This window comes from Camponotus floridanus, unplaced genomic scaffold (genome assembly GCF_003227725.1).
Source record: "Camponotus floridanus strain SB8 unplaced genomic scaffold, Cflo_v7.5 scaffold45, whole genome shotgun sequence".
Classification (NCBI taxonomy): domain Eukaryota; kingdom Metazoa; phylum Arthropoda; class Insecta; order Hymenoptera; family Formicidae; genus Camponotus; species Camponotus floridanus.
Window position 1 is genome coordinate 1457642 of NW_020229603.1, and position 20134 is coordinate 1477775.

General features: G+C 40.1%; 1 protein-coding gene across 1 annotated transcript in view; it reads left to right on the top strand.

Moving 5' to 3' along the window:
- Positions 1-20134, top strand: part of LOC105256729 (Krueppel-like factor 3) — a 297107-nt gene that overhangs the window by 128127 nt on the left and 148846 nt on the right. Inside the window, exon 4 of the mRNA XM_025411896.1 lies at positions 8620-8806. Within this exon, the coding sequence (XP_025267681.1) occupies positions 8620-8806 (187 nt within the window). The remainder of the gene's footprint in view (positions 1-8619; positions 8807-20134) is intronic.

The window sequence follows — 20134 nt, forward strand, 5'->3', positions numbered from 1 at the left end:
GATGTTTCGAGAGTACACATATATAACGAGGATGCAATTTTCGAATTATAAATCATTGCAATATGATTCGGTTAATTTGATTCGTTGCTGCTGAAATTGATACTACAGGTTCGATATGTATTACAATAAATTTCATTTATAATATATCGAAAGATCACGAATGTGCTGTATTAAATATATATCTTTGTGTAAGAAGCATTGATGTACACAACAATTCGCGATGTCGATACATAAGCGATCAAGTAATCCAGTGAAATCCCATACCAATAAATTTCAAAGTTAATTTGCTGTACTTAATTAATTAAAATTAAAATCAATAATTTCTTACATGACCGCGTTTATTAATTGCTCATTATTTAATTGACGTACACATATATCATGTAACAATTTCTATAAAAATAATTGTATTTTAAAAAAATATATATTTGCATTTACGCATATAATTAAATATACCTGTGACGAGGGAATTTTTTGACGATGACGTGAAATTCGAATCAATATTGGTAAATTCTTACAACTCCTAATGCATTCGTCGATATGACATCGCGCGTTAAATTTATCTCTACACTTGAGCGACGTCTATAACGGTGACCGCGCCATTTCCGTTCTTTTTATTCTTTCGTCAGACAGATGCAATTAGTCGGATACGTTCTAAGCCGCAATTCTTTCTTCAACATCGCGACTTTCACCAATACAGCTGCGTCGCGTTGCAGCAAACTCATGCACCTAAAGGCATCTTTATTGCACGGTATATTCATACTACGCATAATATCTCAGCGCGCGAATGGCGCATATAATCAATGACATCTTTACGAGGAGCGCGATAAGTCTGCGAATTCAGTAAGGAGGGGACACGAAAGGAGGGAAGGGCAGGAGGAGAAAAAAAAAGTAGCGAGAAATAGAGAGTCGAAGAAGGTGCAGGCAGTAACGGAATGGCAAAAAAGTTCACCTGAAAAGCTAATAGCATGTAATACATTTCTAATTATTTTAAATCGTTTTTTTCTCTAATTTTTTATAAAAAATTTTTTAAATAAAATGTTAATATTTTTTGAATTGATTAAATTAAATTTTTGTTAACATAATATATTTCTCAATAATTTGGTATAGTAAAAAATGATAATGTAATAGAAATATAATTAAGCGAAATATTTATGTATATAAATTTTTATTTTTCTTCTGAATCCGAATTTACTTCATTTGCGTAAATTTTACGCTACAATCATAAATATTTGGCAGATTTTTGATTTTTAATTTTGACTGCCATCTGTCCTGATAAATCTGGTACATCCGCTCCTGGCGGACAGGCAGAGGCGCAAAGTCGAAGAGACAACAGGGAGTGTCTCTCATGCTGCTGCATGATAAATCCGCTGCGGCTTAATTCGCATCAGCTGTAACATCGCCCGGAATTCTTTCCCGCGACTGATGCGCTCGAGCGCTCTCGGCCCGCCCGACTGGCAGTGGATCCCCTTCGTTCGTCTTTCCTTCCTCGTCTGACCCCACGCCTCCTTCTCGTTGCACTTCTTCTTAGCGTTGCACTTCGCCTTTATGGGACTCGGCATCAACGGACCGCGATGATGTCACGGGGCGTGTCTCGCACCGTGAAACGTGCGCGAGATTCTTTTCGTCGGCAAGAGCATTCGTAGACGCGAGAGATGCGAACGTGGCAGACGCGCTCTTTCGTAGAATATTGCGTACTTCGCTTTTCGTATAGTCGGTTTTAAGGAATACGATATCATTTTAATCCACCTGTTATAAATCTCGGGATTTTTTTATATTTTAAAAACGAAATGCGAGAATTATTCCAATATTTTTTTATTTATATAAAAGAAGCTTAGAGAGAAAGAGGGAATTGATATTTGATTTATATATCACAAATTAGTTTCTACAATATTTTTTGCTGCTAGAGATAGTAGCTATAACTATATTAACTTGCTCCGTTTGCTAATAAATTATATTTCGTATTATTAGTGAAAAGAAATAGTGAAACTCTTAAATATAACGTGCAGAGAACGAGAACTTATGTACACACCATGAAATAATTCTGGTCAAACGAGGTAATATATAATTCATTGAGTGGGTCGATTCGATTATAGTATAATACACGTATATTTGTATCCATGATGGATGATCACATATTTACACATGATCGACCACCGTCGAAGTTAATGATCGTGCTAATTAAATTCGTTTGATCGTTGGATGATGTCGTCTTTTCGCAGATATCACAGAAAAAACAAATTAAAAATAATGCGGGCTATAATACAGATGACCGAAATACGTGAAGCGGAAGAAAAATCGCCAACGATCGTCCGGTCGTGATGGAAATGTCAAGTCGCGGCATCTCTGGAAATTAACGCTTCCACGGGAATCGAGCGATTCTCTCTCTTTTTCTACCTATTCAGTTCGCGACTAACGAGATCTGCCGTTGCCAAATAAAGGTCCGTCTCGGCTCGGTGTCATAAACCATTTTCCCCCCCGAATCGAATTGAGTCGTCGAGATGACGACCCCCATCTTGATTGACGGTTTTGTAATCTCCTCTCCTCGGCGGAGGATAAATGCGATAATTCGTCCAAATGACCGAGCTCGCGTCGCAGCCTCCCTAATTGGCACGACGGCGGCGATCGTTTGGCTCACGACCTGCACCTCGCGTTACGCTTACATGGGACGTTTTTTCACGTTATAACCATGAATGACAAAAATGTTATTATTCCATATTACGCGGAAGCGGCGAGAGTTCGTTGGAGGCTTCTCGTGGCCACGAGCAGCAAAAAATATCTGAAGGCAGGGAAGGGGACGTGTATATATAAAGCGAAAAATATATAGGTATGTGAAGGGGGGAGGAGGCGAACATTTTACCTTTCGGTAAAAGCTGTTGTGCACGGATGCGCGTCGAATAAACAAGTATGTATAATGTCGCGCTCGCCAAAGGTCGCTGCACCCGGTGTGCGGCCGGTTAATTTGGCCGATCTCGATTAGCCGCGGGGCGTACCGAGAGGACGGATTTATCCGCGTCCGATCGCGGGACGATAATGAACTGGCCGAGAAAGACTGTTCGGCAACCGAGAGACACGTACTCGCGACGCTCGGTTGCCGTTCTCCGTCACAGTGATATATGAACGCGAGAGGCACACGGGCTGTTAAAAGCAACTCGTAAAAGGACCGAGTCTCCGAATTCGGGATGATGGACATGTAGAGCGAAGAGGGTAAAAAATTGCTTCCCCGTGTAAAAATAATGTCTTATTCGAGCAATAATATAGAAATGAAACGTAATATATAAGCTTGGCTTACGGTACTTTCGAGCATTTCGTCGGATTAAATCTCCCCGAAGGCATGATATTTATAAAATATAAATTCACGCTTGGGAGTTGTATTTGCTAATTTATATGAAAAGTCTCTCGTTCACTTCGATCATATTCAAGCGTGACATTTTAATTCTCGGCAAGATATCGTATAACGTGCAACGTGCGGCAAAAAGTGAAATTAATAAAAACAACGTAACACGAAACTCTGAGGTCTAGTTCGACTATTAATTCAAAAATTGCCCCATAAACACCCCATCTCCGGGTAATGTCTACATTGGCGCTAATCTTACACGCGCCGTCGAGGCGCGTTGCATCGCGATTGCAATAAAAAGAAACCGTGTATAATATGTAATAGGCCTATCTCCGTAATAACTCGGCGGTTACTTCGGCCACGGTAGATCTTACCGATAATTTCGAAGACAAAGCGCCACGTATGCGCCATAGTTGACCGGTCTAGGTGTCTATATTGCATATACTCGAGGAAGAGCGAGGGAAGATTCGCGACACCGCGTCGTATTCGCGCAAACGTGACACAATCTTTGACAAGAAAATGCCAACATCTAGAATGATCCTTTCGTAACCGTCATACCCTAATGCATAATGTCTCCGCCATTTATACGTTACGGAAACGACATAATTAATGTCGCTATACTTATCAAGAAATTATTATTGGAATTTAATGGAACGAGAAAGTTGTGTGTGTGTGTGTGTGTGTATGTGTGTGTATGCATGCACCGGAAATAGATTAACGTCGTCGGTGATCTGATTTGTTGAAAGACACATCCGACAAGATGTTATAAAATAGAAAACGCGGAATATACTTTGTCAAAAAATAAGAGTAATAACAAGCACAAGTGACGTGAAACTAATACGATAGACATGATTGATTGATTAAATATGAAATATAATGTTAAAAATAATATAACGAATAATAATTCAATATCAATGTTCACTTTAATATACGTTCATTTTAAAATCGATTCTTATTTCTGAAATATTGGAAAGAGTTGAGTTCTCTTTTATTAAACGTTTTATAAATTAATGAGAAATTTTACAAAATTAATGTACAGGAGAGAAGCATTCTATTTAATAAATGAATATTCAATTCTACTATTGACACTAGCTTTTTTCCTGAGCACGTTTAATCAGATGAATTGCTTCGCGAGTAATTAAAATATAATATCGTTTCATTAATGTTTTTTTTCTTTCTCATCTAGTTTCTATTTACAGTTTTTTACTCTTTGCCTCATTTTATCGCTTAATGTTTAATTTTTATCAAAATTTAATATATTAAGTATATTATTTTACATATATTTATTTTTCTCTAGTCATTTTTCGAAGATAAATCTTATATAATACAAACGCTTATCTCCTTTCCTCTTTACTTTCGATTGCCTCGAGAAGACCGAAGACTCTGCAGATCATCTGTGGAATAACAAAGTTGGCGATGCAGTATCGATCGCGTATCGGCCATTTTTGCCTCGAAACATTTGTAATAATTAAATTAATTCCGCCGGGACTCGTTTGGTTTCGTAGATTGCTCAACGAATGATTGATGAACGTTACATTCTCATTACGGGCCGCTACTGTGAGAACACACGTAATACATAGGTAAGAGCACGCCCGTCTATATTACGCTTATATACGCTTATTTAGACATACAGGGGTACATATATGTATCTTTACGTCCCTCGCGGTGTACAGACTGAAATCATTAAGAACAGTTTACTCGGTCTTTCATTAGTCATCGTCATATTTAATGCGTCATTTGATTTTAACCATCGATGCCGATTATTTTTTTCCTATATCGCTTTCTTTCGCGGATACCAAGTGCATCTCGTGCGGCTTGTTCGATGATCATTCCCGGCTTTGCTCTTCCGCACAACCCCGTCTGGGTTGGTTAAAATTTATTAGTTGATGATTATTGTCCAACACAGATTATTCGACGGATTATTGTCACTATTGTTGTATTTAATTATTTAATTTATCACTGCCTCATTAAAAGCAGCTGGGCTGTAGTGCTTTTAACCCATGTGACGTTCGTCTTTTGCTTTTATTGTCCAGTCGAAAACATTCGTTTCGTTCGTCGTCTTGCTCATCTCAGGAATAACTCATGAATAACAAGTGCACGTACTGCGATTTCCAGAAACCAGAACTTCGCATGTTAGGCGTGTTTCGCGTGCCGAGTGTCTTCACTTTCGGAATCGATGGAACCGCGATTTCGGGTATGTCATAAGAAGCGACAGACGTATCTCGTTCTCGCCGCTGACATATTTGCAATGTCATTTACAACAGTATTAATTATTTACCGCCAACGCTTCGAAACATCGACATATCTAAATGCAAGCGAAAATTCGATTCAAGAACGTTTATTTTCGTGAAAATTTAATTCGTTAATAAGATTGTCAAGTAAGCGACACGAAACATGCGGATATTTATCATAAATTATTTAAACATATAAATATAAATATATCTTGATACATATGTTCAATTATTAAATATTTTGAATTAAAATATATTGAATTATTAAATATTTTGATTTAAATATATTGAATCAAAATTATATTCAGTATCATTAAATATCTTAATATATATTAAATTAAAATTATATTAAATCAAAATGTTTTTTAATTCTTCGTCAATTTATAATTTATTTACAGAGTTTTATATATCCTCAAATTATTCGAAAAAATATTGAAATGAAAAATGAGTTATATATGATGCCGAGATAACGGGAACTGTGTTTAGATTCTAGTTTTATAATACGTTAATGTTTGCTTAACGCGATGAATTGTAAAGCCTCTTATTCATCGGACGGTTACTTCGCTGAACGTTGCAGTTTTACAATGATTTGAATAGCCCTGCTCTTTAAAAGCACCGGTAAACTCCGTTATAAATTATTGCGAGAAGCGTAATGTAATGTGCGCGGATGTGTTACGTGTAATTTGTTAATCGCGCTGTGGTGTTACAGTTACACTCACCGCCGGTGTAACCGTCGGCCGTTCGAAGAGTTGCGCTATTAGCGTTGTATCGTGTTTCATGACACGAACCATTTGTTTGATCCTATGACGGGTATACTATGCGCGGACAAGAGGCGAGCTTTTCATTGTCGACGTGCGCACGAGTATTCCCACGTTTCGTCGAGAGGCTGTTGCCGAGAAAACAATCGCGCTGTAATATTGTAAATCTGATCTGCCGCACGATTGTTTCGGAAATTCGATATTGACGCGAACGCGCGATCCGATCACTGGCCGTTATAAAACGATTCTCTTTTCATGCAGCTAAGAGAATCATCTCCTCTCTTCGTCGCATTGTTTTACCCCGCGATTTTTTAATTATTATAGTAGTGGTTTGCATGTGTGAGAACACTGCATATCTGTCATACTTTTAGAGACAATGAAACGGATTTAACGTTTTACATAACAATTTTCTATATTGAATACAATTTTGTAATATTCTTTTGTACTTTTACTTTTTTTATTTGTATTATTTTACATTTTAATAAAATTTGGAAAATTTAATTTATTTTATATAATTATTACATATTAAATCTTTAAAAATTTTCAAAAAATACACGATAACATATACATATATATCTTTATTTTTCATAATTGATAATACTTTCATTCTTGATATGTAAAATAATATCGTATATACTATTTGAAATCAGAAGTACTGCTACCGTGCAAAAGTCTCGTTTTTGATATCGGTGCTCGTCCAATTGGATCGCAAACTATGAGAATGGGTCTCTTCCGTGATTGACTATTAATTCCGTTGATCATTAGACGATCGGAGGTGTGTCACAGAGAAATTAGACGGCGCAAGGTATACAAGCAGACAGACCGAAGCCGGTCGAATCTCTCGTGGGAACTGGTCGTGATTAGTCTACGTCACTACCGACGCTAGTTATGCTAATTGCGCTTAAGTACTTTGGCCTGCTATCAGCATCGACTATTGAAACTGCCGCTGAGTAAGTCACGTACTAAGACTAGACCTTTATCCGTTGATTTCGCCCGTCGATATCGTGCGTAGTTTTCGAAAAAATTATAGTATACTACATTAACTCGATGATCTCGGATATGACAATCGGCGATGCTGCGTGGGTGAAATTATACTCGCGCAGCTTCTAAGTCTCGTCAAATCGAATCCCACAGCTGGGCAAAATAATATCCGCAAAATTGCCACGTTGCAACGATGCATTATACTAATATTCATTTACGCCAACACATCGAAATATGTATAAATTAAACGTTAGAATGATTTAATACGAAGTCTCTCTCTCTTGCTCAGATTATTTTTCATACCTTTCCTGAATATCTCAGAGTTAGAGAAGAGCGGGAACACCTACGCGAGTAAATCGTTGACTCTCTAAAACACACAATCATTTTAAAGTGCACATTTTATATTAGATGTAATAATTTGTTAGAAAATTGAGAGAAGGTCTTTGTGATTTTATATTCAAGATTATATATACCGCAAAACATTTTTACACATTATTCAAGATGAATCTTTTATCCCGAACAAAATATTTATCCTTTATTATCGTAATTTATAGCTTATTATATTTATATACAAGTATTGAACTGTGTGAAATGCATGAGTAGGTTAAATATTATATAGCATTACATTCGCACATTTAATTAAATATTCGTATTTTAAAACCAACAAATTTCTCTTTGCGTTTCGAAAAAATTGAATACATTTAAGGATGTTTTGTAACCTATTTTTAAAATATTGAGAATTTAATGAAAATTGTACCGAATGTTCTTACATATGTTTAGAATCTTCAGTACAATTTTTAAATCGATTCACTAAAGCGTTCACAAATTATAAGGATTTTAATCTGCACCGAGTTAACATGTGTTCTTATGGGAAACGTATAACCACATCGATTCAAATGACAAAAACACATGGAAATAATATTCAGAATTTGTTTAAAATTTGCAAATGTTTAGATACAGAGGAAATATTTGGTCAAATAATATTATACAAGTACTAATTGGTTAAAAAGATAAAGATTAAATATAATTCAATGAAGTTAGCCATGTATCTGTCACAAGGCGAAATTCTCTGCCAAAAGTTAATCATTTCGATGAACAAAATTCGGAATATTTCAATAAAAACGCAATAAATATTAAAAAATAGATCAATTTCTTACTCAAAATACACAAAAGTGGATATATTCGTCAATATTGATTTTCAGCTACTTTTTACTGGGATTGTACATACAAAACATCCTTAAGAAAGTGATAGATCACAGACATTTGTTCTTTTTGTATGACGAAGGTGTATTAATAACATTTTCTTTTATCGCAGGCGGCGGGACCGCCGGTGCAGCTGGAACCAGTGGACCTGTCCGTGAAAACTCCAGTGGTGTTGCAGGTGCCGCGGTACAGTCCGGCAGCGATAATTAACGCCGCCGCAAGAAGAGCGCCGTCACCTTCGACGACGCCCACGCCACCGCCTCTACTGCCGCCGCCGCCGTCGCTCTGCGCATCTACCGGTAAGCGCTAAGGCTCCATTACTACGAAAATTTATGCTAGGTTTCCTTGCCGTGTACACGCATATACGCTTGGAATTTAAATCGAATCTTGCGACACGTGATACGATCGCGGTATATTGCCCCCGGGGGTACAGCTCGAAAGAATGTATTTGCACTTGTTCACCGACTTGTAGTCGCTTGACAAGACGAATTCTCGTTCATGACTACGTCACGATTGCGGTTTCCGTGATACGTGTTCATGATACACATTTCGCTCTTTACATTTTTCTTGCAATCAATTTAAAATCGGAATATTTACTTTCCATAATTTACGATTTATTACGATTATTTAATTTTATGAAAACTTCCCGCGTACGTACGTAGTAAAAAAGAAGAATAGAAAGATTTGTAGACTCGAGTAATTTCTTATTTTTCTGATTAAAATCTACTTCGTTAATTTCTAATTTCTTCTAATTAATATCTACTTGATTAATTTACAAACTCGAAGGCATACACCTACCTGGCATTCGTTTAAAATTCCACGGATTTTACAAGGCAGTGGAATTTGATATTAACAGCACGTATACAAAATTACATTAGCTACCACTCAGCCCGACTATATATATTTAACTTTAAGTCGTATTTATAATTGATTCTTAATAATTATTCAACGTAAATCGTTTAATGTATTGGACGATGATGCAGCTTGCATTTAATTGCCGTATTATATATATGAATTATGCAATATAATTTAATTTCCCAGATTTCAAGCCTCTCTTTTTGTCAGTTTCAAACTAATGATTTACAAATATATGTATAATTCATTCGTGCAACGCAACAAGGGTGATTTTCAAAAATATTAAAATCAGACATGAATTCGTTTTTCTCGCGTTTCAAAGCCATCGGCAGAAACGAACCGTGTAATTTAGCCTTTACGCAGCCGCGTACAGGTGCGGCGCACCGGTACAGGTGCAGATGCAGCACGCGCAGACAACGCTACGGCACGAAACTGTGGCCTCGACTCTCGCTTATGGATAAATCAGAGAGATCCTCGGCGATTGCGTTGCTTTATGGGTTAATTATGTTGGATTTTTTCTGCATACCGCGCGCGGACGAGTCCGTTGATTGACTATTCTATGGAAAATCCATGCGCGTAATAGGCAACTCATATGTCGCGTACATATGTTGCATACGTTTAAGGAGCGGCCTATGGATAATCGTTAAATTCCTCGTCGTTACTACTGCGCGAGGTAGTACTCGCGAATATCGGTGAATAAATTACGAATTTGTTCCGAGTATTCAACAGTTGATTACCGAATGCGAGTTTCTTTCTTTTTCGATATTAGATTTCGATTTAATAGGAAATGAATATTATTCTATTGTTGAAATTCTTTTGGCAAATTTATTTATTTTTTCAACCATTTTCTACATGATACAGGTCTAATACAGGTTCAACTTGGTTTAATTCGCATAAAAAATTAAAAACTTTATTTTATCTAACTATTTTCAATAACTCAAAATTTGTTAAAATATCCGGAAGAAAGTGAGGTATAGTTATATAAAATAATTTGTTATATAAATATAAAATATCTTGTATAAAAAGACGGAGAAAACAACTGGCCGCAAACTTTTTGAGGAACCACTCTGATTTGCACGCCGATAATCACGCGATTACGAAATAATAATCCGAAGCGCGTAGACAGATGTTCGATCTGCCTTGAGGTCCCAAGGTCGATGCGTCCATCGCCGATTCGCCGGCGATTAAAGAAACACGGAGAGAAATCTGGTCTCGTTGCGAGAGTCGCCGCGGGCAGAATTGCAGCGCGAGTATATATGAGGGGGAAAAAAACCGAAAGAAGCCCGTCGAAATCATCTTGAAACCGTAATCGTCCCGATAAAGAGAGGAGGCGAACTGCAAAAAGTCTCTTTGGCGCGCGCGTTTTAGCATGTCAGGCGACGTTCGATGGTTTAAGCCGCAAAATTATTGGCGCAGTTATAATAGTTGTACGCGCCGCGCCTTTTTTTATCGTGCTTAAAAAAAAAAAGAAAGAAAAAGAGAAAAAAAGACAGAGAAAAGAGGCGGTCTCGAGATGGCAAAAACGACGGGAAAGAAACACGGCGCCGCGACTAGCACGAGCGTTCGGGACTCTAGCAACGTTCACTTCCATTTCTGGATTAATGATCACGCACACCTGCGCAGAGCGGAATCCGAATACGATTGGGGTCGCAACCCGTAGTCCTCGCCTGCGGGCCTCGTCATCGTGATCGTAGATATAACCGGTAGCGGATAGATAGGATTATTTTTGTCGCGCGTTTACGCACCTGACTCTCTCTTTCTATCGCCCGCTCGTGATCGGTATTTTTATGCGAGCGAATCTTTCTCTCTCTCTCTCTCCGCGCGAAATTGTCTTCTTGGAGTCGGTGATTTACGCCGTTGGAAAGCGGCCGGTGATCGTTTTACCAGCGCGTTAATCCTTTCGCGCCTAATGGGTACGTTTATGCTATAAGGAAAATAAAGTCTGACAAACGTTGTTATAAAGCGTACGTTCGCGAATTACGTAAACACGATTGCTACTTATTAAAAAATAAGCGAGACCATTCGTATGTACGGGATATCTGAGACTCGATACTCTCTCATTAATAACAGGCGCGGAAAACGATTTGTGCAGCTCAGCGTTCCCAGCGATGCGATATGTTTTCGTTCAGCACACTTTCCTTTAAACCATTTCCGACAAGCAAAAAGGTGCGCATTAATGACACATTCTGTTATCAATTTTACACGTGGCAGAACCGTAGGAAAAAGTCGCGCCCTCTCTCTATATGAAAAAAAATTCGATACGAGCTCGATGAAAGGTTTATGTAACACATCACGTTAGCATACGCGCATAAAAAGTCACGTCACGTCGGGTTAAAGACCTTTGTCCGGCCTGGAGGGTCCTCGCTGGGAACTCACTTTACCTCGTCATGCGTAAAAACGGCGGCATCGCGCTCGTGCGGCCATGTATCCGCGGCACGTGACATTCCCCGCCGAGACGGAAACGGCGACCCTCGAGGTGATGTCGTTGAGCGAGACGCGGGTCGGGAGTAGTCGGTGGTCGATGTTATACATCCTTCGGGCCCGACATCGACATCCCATTGTTTGGCATCGAAAACTCCGCCGATCGCCCGCGGCGATATATAACGCGGAACGGATATTAAAGATCGCCGAGTTGCGCCTGGCCTTTTCCTTGACTCTCCGCGTCCGCGATCGTAACTCGCTCTTCGACCGCGGCTATCGGAAAATTCCGATCGTGCGTGGATGCCATATACGCACCGCAGACACGAGTCTCGGTCGCGTATACGTCGCCGTCGCCGATCGTGTGTTGGACACCGCATTTCGCGAGTCTGATGCAATAGAATCGAACTGCTGGCAAAATTGATGGGCGCGATTAAGCATATTTCGCTGAGCGAGTGAAATTGTTGGAATTCGTCAGAGCCGAGGAAACGTGTTTTTCAAGTATGAATTAATACACTTGTCTTGTCAATTTAGTTTTATCTTTTATCAAGTCTTATCATAATCTATGGATTATGATAAGATCGCGAAAGGTTGTGATTAAAATATGTGTTTAACTATTTAATAAAATTATTCACTGACTAAATCTAATAATTTACTAGTTTATTTCAATTTATATTAGCATATGTTGTAATAATTAAAACAGTTTAGCGAGACATTTGCATGACCGTGGCATAAACCGTTTTTTAAACAATCAATGAGTCGAGTTTTTAACTGCTTTTAAAACTGCAAAATTGTCAAAACATCAACGCTGGAGGTCTTTATGCATTCGCGGCAGTGACTAATTCGACAATCCGTGGGCGAGCGAGCCCGAAATTGAGTCGTGTGACGCGGTTCTTTGCGTTAATTAACAGACGGGCGTTAATTCCAGTCGTTAAAAAGTGCCGGAATCTCGCGGAGAAAGTCATCTCGGCCGGAGCTTTTCGTATAATTCACATCCGGGTGAGCAACGGCAATTGCAACGCGCAACTATCACCGTTTCTTTCGCGGTTTTAAGCGGAGAGGAGAGAGAGATGACGGATAGCGGGCCGTCCCGTTGGGAGTCGGCTTAAGCCAACGCTCCCAGAGTTTGATTGTCTTTGATTAATTACTCATGCTGTTTCTCGGCCGGCGGAAGCCGACGGGTAGCAATCTAGATAATGCGTAACCGTATTAAAACGGGCTCGTAATCTTTTGGTTTTTCAAGGCGAAAAAAACGCTCGAGAACAGGAAGACGATGAAATCGCTCGCTCGATTGACGTGTCATCTCGTTGTTCTGAATAGTTTTTTTATTTCCTTCATACATTATGATAATGATTTGCATCAATTTTTTTTACAACATTGATGACAACAGATCGACAAGCGAGATATTTCTTTAGCTATTAATTTTTGTATATTAATTTATCAATGCTTTCTCTTCGATAAAAAAAATTCATAAGTTATATGATGAGTTTGGAGGAGAATCTCTAATGCAAAACATACAATTTTACTTAAATTCGCGATTATATGGCTCTTGATCACAATCTGCTTGATATTTGTCGAGAGATGATTCGTTGAAGTAGTTGCGCGATAAACACTATAATTAACGACACATTGAGATTAAGCGTTATTCGATTACGCGGATTAAGTGTCTATTGAATGACGGCATCGTTAGACGCCCACGTGGGAACGACACCCGCTTATTCGGATAATAATGATGCAGTCTTTCGCGAATGATTAGAGGTAAACGAGAAGACATATTACGGGCAGGTAAGCGGCGCTCATGCCGACTCGAGGAGCGACGGAGATAGCACGTATACACACAGACGTTATCGTAATAAATTATTCTTATCAGAAACCGGGTGCGAGCTAGAGGCGTGTTTCGCTGTCCGAGATAAATCCTAGTTGAATGATAAAACGATCGAGCCGCTATTACGAATGGGAAACAGACGTATCGTGTCGCTAGATGTCATGGATAATTCATGGCGTACGAACATTATGGTCCAGTGTGTCACGTTACTTTAGGAACGATAACGCTTCATAGAAATTGTTACAAGTTAATAACATTCATATCAATGACTTAATGAGAATATTATAATGATAATTTATTTCCTTTAGAGTTGTAATGACTTTCGTAATATCTAATAGTACATAATAAAAATTCCCTTCTCACCTCGAGCAGAGGCGTGATTTATTTTATACCCACACACATATATTTCATATGTGCGTATTTTTAATTTAAATTTTTTCAATTTAAATTATACAGAGATTTGTTTTTAGAGCAATACATCGTAAATATTATTACTACTTTAGCCTCGATAATCATCCGCGATCCGAAGCAGGTGCGCGGTTTAACTATCGACGACGATCGAGATAAATCCCCCGCTGAATGGCGAAACGATGATCGAGAATGGTGGTCGGACTGGTAGTAAGACCGGTAGCGATAGGCGGTGGTCATATCGCGCTCGAAGCATTGGGCGATAGGATCTTAGATGTTCTCGCTCTTGTGCGCGTTCCGTATGAATACTTGTACGCACAGATACCACTAAATAGTTGTGCATAGATACACGTGGATGTGTGTATTACGCACCTACGTCTTTCGTGTGCTTGTAGGAACGTACTTTATCTCCTTAATTCTCTCCTTATTAATACGAAACGCGATATATACGGTCGATATGTCACTTTTCGAGATGTCATTTTTATAAATATTTCTCAAAATTAAATTTTATTATTTACTATTCACTTAGTGAAATTAATACTAATTAATCGATCAGAAAGAAAAAACGATGACATTCTTCATACATATAATAAATTTTTCTAAAAACTATTTCGCGAAATTTTATTTTTTTGTCAATTCGTCGCGATCTAAAATAACAATCGCCAACGTTTTTAATTTTCGCTTTATCGGCGACGACAGAAGCGTAACAGTAATTAAACCAATTACGCGCGTCGCTTGCCTTTTATTAGTCGGTCTATTTCAATTAATATTCGTCATCGAAATCGAACAATGCCAGGGCCGGTTTGTCAGCCCCGCCTCTTATGTGTAATCGATCGATCTCCGCGATCGGTTCCGGGCCAGAGGCGCGAGAACTGATGGGAAAGTTTGTAAGAGCCACAGCGAAATGGTGTTCGAAACGACTGATCGAACGATGGCGGAGAAGAGTTTCTCGATTCGACATTGAGGGGGATCTACGCGAGGGAAATCTTTAAACCCGTTTACGCTTTTATGTAACGCCGACGTTATGTTGCACCATCTTCTCGTTTTCGTCATGGTGTAAACCATTTCTCGATACCGTTGTTCATTCCTGTCCAAACTGCTCCTCCTTCTGTTGATTCTTTTTGAGGTCCTAAATTCGCCGACTGTATAAGATATCCAGACGCGCTTAATTGAGGAAAGAATAATCTCAATGTTGAACTCATATACTTTGGAAAGCGACTCTAAAAATTTATAAACCTAAGCTTACGATTATCAAGTGACATCAAATGTACAAATTAATTAATTAAATATACAATTCGTAATTAAATATTTAATTAAATATTTGTAGTTTTTGTATTAATCAAGAGCAAATCTCAAAATCAGATACGGCTGTTTTTTATTAAATGTTTGATAAAAATATGAGCCTTTAAATCGAATTGATGTGTGAGTAAAAAGTCCCGCAAGTTAAAGTATCTTTATTAAAGAATCACAAATTTATCGATCAATTGATGTCAAAGATTTCGGTTCGATATATAAATATGCAAGCAGCAGAGAATGCTCTCATCGCGAATATGTAATGACATCACTGTCTACATATTCGGATATTGTGAAATGTATTGCAATATGTTCCGCTCATTGCGTTGCGATTATTTAAAAGACGCGGAGTTTTAACTTTTATACATTTTTTTTCTGTTCTTAGAAAGAGATATCGGTCGAACATTTTGTAGCAATTTGCAGCGCATAGAGGAATTATTATAATAATACTATTTGTGAAACACAAACGCGCTTTTTTCGCAGTTTATTAATTCGCCGAAAGGGACGCATTAGATAAAAGATTCAGCAATGGCAGTGTACTTTCGATAAAATTATAGACAATCGAATTTTGGTCGAATTGGGCCGCCGGATAGAGAGCTTAATGCCGCTGATGGGATAATGTTGCCCGCGAAGTGTATATGTCAGTATCCTTGACATGTTCCCGGATCTAAAAAGTCTCATAATGGTTGATTAGCAAAATTGAAACGTGCTCATTGCTGTTGCAGACCATCTGCACCTGCGATACGAAAGCGAGTAGTAACATAAATCGATAAAAGTCCAGAGAGCTTTCTGTAAAAGGGTTTTACATTCGGGATCTTTTATTTCAAACAGTATAAATATTTGTGTTCTTCGATTATAAGCTTCTATAATTAATTAAACTCCGTTGAAATACTTATTAGCGATGCAAGAAATAGCTGTGTATTAATAGACTTCACCTTTAAAACATTATAACATTCTATTTTCTGATCTATATTTTTATATCCACGTTCTCTATCAATTTAGCATTGCAAATGTGATTGCCATTTCAACTGCCACACCATTTCGAATTATTCATAATGCAACCCGTTTTTTCTTTTGTTTTGACCGTAACATTTAATGCATCGTTTATTTACACGATTTCTTATTTACGACTTGTATAAATAGAATTTGAATACTTCAGTAACGAAATGGTTTGAATATTTATTCGGTGGAAACTGCCGTAAACATCCGTAGATGTTTCAAATCGATCTACGATCGATCGATCGAAGAGATCGTCGTCCATCCTTTGCATCGTCCATCCTTTTGATGCGAAACGATTCATCGCTTCTTTTACTCGCTGCGTACAATGGCGGTTGCCTTGACATTATGTCCTCTCTTCGGCACGACTATTCCACTCATTCTGTTAGAGGAGCAATTGCCAAGCTGACATTTCATGGATCGAAGCCGATTGTTTCACATCGTTGAGCTTTCCAGACCGAATCAGGTGTAAGTCTCTTTATCGCGTCCTATTATCTTGGCGATGCGCCGATCGCGTCCTCGCGATAGGGATTTTCATAATTTCGCGAAATCGACTATAATCTGTACGGACAGGGAGGACAAAGAAGACAAAGGATCTTTGAATATCGAGCTTTCAGTTAATAGATTCGCGGCGCGATAAACGGCTCGAAGCCACGACTGACGGCGATCAATATCGACATCTATCGACTCGCACATCACAGCGAGAAAAATTGTGAGTAATCGGGGTCGGGCTGCAATAAATATTCGCCGTATCCGTAACTATGCGTTTGTATAATTAACACGGCCATTAAGTACATAATTTCGCGCGGCCCGACATATGAGAAAAATAGCATAATGGGCTTCTGCGAGTAATAAATTTTTGTATCCGTGCGTAAGCGATCGTATAATTAACGCTGTAATTAGCCGCGGAACGCCAAGTTGAGAAACGTCGTAACGAATTGACTTCTGTTGGTGATAAATTTGGGCCGTAGCGCAGTCGCTTGCGTCATCGCATTATTAACGCCGTAATCCCGCACGTCGACGCCGCTTGTTCTAAAGCGCGCGCGTCCTGCGCGCGAAAAAAAAAAGGGGGTAACGGAGAGAACTTTTAATAAATTTCCGTGAGACGCTCGTGATTGCTTTACGGCGGAATTAACACCGTTAATTGAATCCTTGATCTCGCGTCGTTAAGAGATATTCACTGTGAAGACGCGCATAATAGATCGCTGCTCCGCGCAACCAAATTCGCGATACGCACGTCGGTCAGCGTGTAATTACGTAATCAGGTCTATATAATCAATTCATAATCCCGTTCCTTTGAAAAATCGCGAAACTCCCAGTCGAAAGGCTATAAATTATGAATTTCGCAATTCTACGACTTTATACGTCAACGGAGGAGTCAGCTCGCCCCATTAATCATAGCAATACGGCACAAGATATCATGGGATTAGCCGGTAAAAGGAGGCCACATCGGTCTTTTTTTCGAACGATGCGTATTATTTATAGCATTTCTGTAGTACTCGACTCTTTTTTTCAACGAATTAAAACTTTCTTCCGGCACCTAATTTCAAAATTTTATTTAAAAAACACTTTATATCGCGTGTACGTGTAAAAGTATAAGATACAGACGATGCGTCGGCATCGTCTGTAAAGATGTTTCGATGTAGGCAATATAAAAAATATAAGAAATTGCCAAATTACGGATCGCGAATTAAATTCGACTTTAATCGGGTGGTATATGATTCCGTTTCGCCGATCCCGTTCCCTCAGAATTCTTTCTTGGTGCGCGCCAGCCGGGGAATGATCGATACCCGCCGTCACGCACGCACGTTAGCGGCAATTAAGCGCGTATACTAATCGGCCGCGTTAAGGTATGTACGCCTCGTCTAAGTGGGGTGCTCTTCTCCGACATGGCGGGGGCGTGAGAAGTGCCTTCGCCCTGTGACCCCTGCGGCCTCCGGGGTACTCCGGTACTACTACTTTCGTAGAGGTACTCACCGCATCGTGCGCTTCGCCACGATAGGAGCGGGCGCGACAGAGATGGCGAGAGCGAGGAGCCTCGGACTTCGCTTCGTATAGTCCGAGAAGGAGCGAGCGGCCTTCTCCCATCTGTCGGGATATATACTGTATGTACGACCCGTTCGAATTTTGACACGTTCGACGTTTCGCTCGATCTTCGACCCCGCGCTCTCGAATCCATGTAGTCCGATAGCGCGGCTTGTGGGAACGAGAGCCTTTTCTTCCTCGTTTGCGTCTCTGTTTCACCTGCATCCACGCGAGATCCGATGTGTCCAAATGTGTCGCGAGAGTGAAAATTGAAAATTTGGCAATATTTCTCCGGTCATTTTATCAAGCGATTGTCATGTTTAATAATACACAAATATACGTGCATCATGCCATGCAGTATGTTCTCTTTCTTTGCATCGTACTTTTTATTTTTTGATACATATTTAAGAAAAGGTTGAATTAAATTAATTCTATAGCATGGAGTATGATATTAAAAAAATAATAAGACACAAAATTAAACATGATTTAAATCATGATACGTTAACTTTTCCCATGCTTTGTAATTCTTGACGTTTATCCTTGACCGCAAGATACATTGCCGAGGATAAGCGACATTGACGAGGAGCGGTTTCGTTCCAGCGGAATCGTACAGCAATTCGTCCCAGTAACTTGTGTGATTCATCCCGTGTGTTTTACAGTCAATTAACCTTCGAAGTCCTTCTCGCGAACCGCGAAAGCCACGGGTTTCCGGACGAATACCGGACTCTTCGACTTCCCCCGTGCTTTCCTCCTCTTCCACGGCCGTTCCGTCGACCCTCTCGCATCCCATCCGTCTCTCCCGGTCGACCGCGGACTTTCCGGACTTTCAGGCTCGACCTCGGGGCCCCGCGAGATGCGGTAGGAGAGTTAACCTTTCAGGAATGACTATTTCATGGCCACTTCCTGGGTTCAATGCTCCCGCGATTTCTATGCAGGTAGGGTGAGCCGTACACACATACACACACATACATTTACGCTCACACGGTAAGGACCCGCGCGCGAGAGAAGCGTAAACTTACACACATACGGATGCTGTATCCCGACGAGGAGAGTCGTTCCCTTGTACTCGGGGCCTTGTGTTCTGCGTGTACGCTGTATAGCACGGAACAGCGCGGTGACGGCGGTAGTAGGAGAAGAGGACGGGGACGGGAAACTTACAGGACCCAAGGGATCTAACGCATTCGAGTAGAGTCTGTGTGTGCTTGCATAATATTAGACCTTATGCAACCTGCCCTTCCCACACTTATCACTGTTTCTTTCTCTTCCCTCCTTCCTTCTTCTTCCTCTTCGTCTTTCATCTATCCCATCTTCTTCTTCCTCTTCTTTCTCTTGTTCGTCTCTCTTGCTCGAGAGAGAAGTGGAAGAGGTTTCTTCTTCGTTGTCGATCCCCCACCCTCGATCCGATGCCCGCGAACGGTGCTTCACGGTGCCCTTGGCGGCGCGCGGGCCCCAGGGTAGGGTGACTCTAGTCCGTTTCGTAGGCAAGGAGACGGGAGGAAAAGAGCGGAATACGCGCGAGAAATGGACGAAGCGGGCGCCCCAGCCGCCCAGGGGGGAAGAAGGGAGAGGATCCTCTCGTGGGACCGCGTCTCGTGGGGTGGCTGGGCGAATGGGTGAGTGGGGGGTTGCTGCTCGTGGAGGGCCCCTCTCGGGTAAGTCAGCGGGGGTCAGAACGGAGATGCTCCGCGATCGTGTCGGGCGGGGCTGCCCGCTCACGACTTGAACTATCACACGCCCCCACTAGCACCAGCATCCACCTTCCTTGCCTTCCTCGGCCTCGGACCGTTTTCTCGTCTGGACGATACGT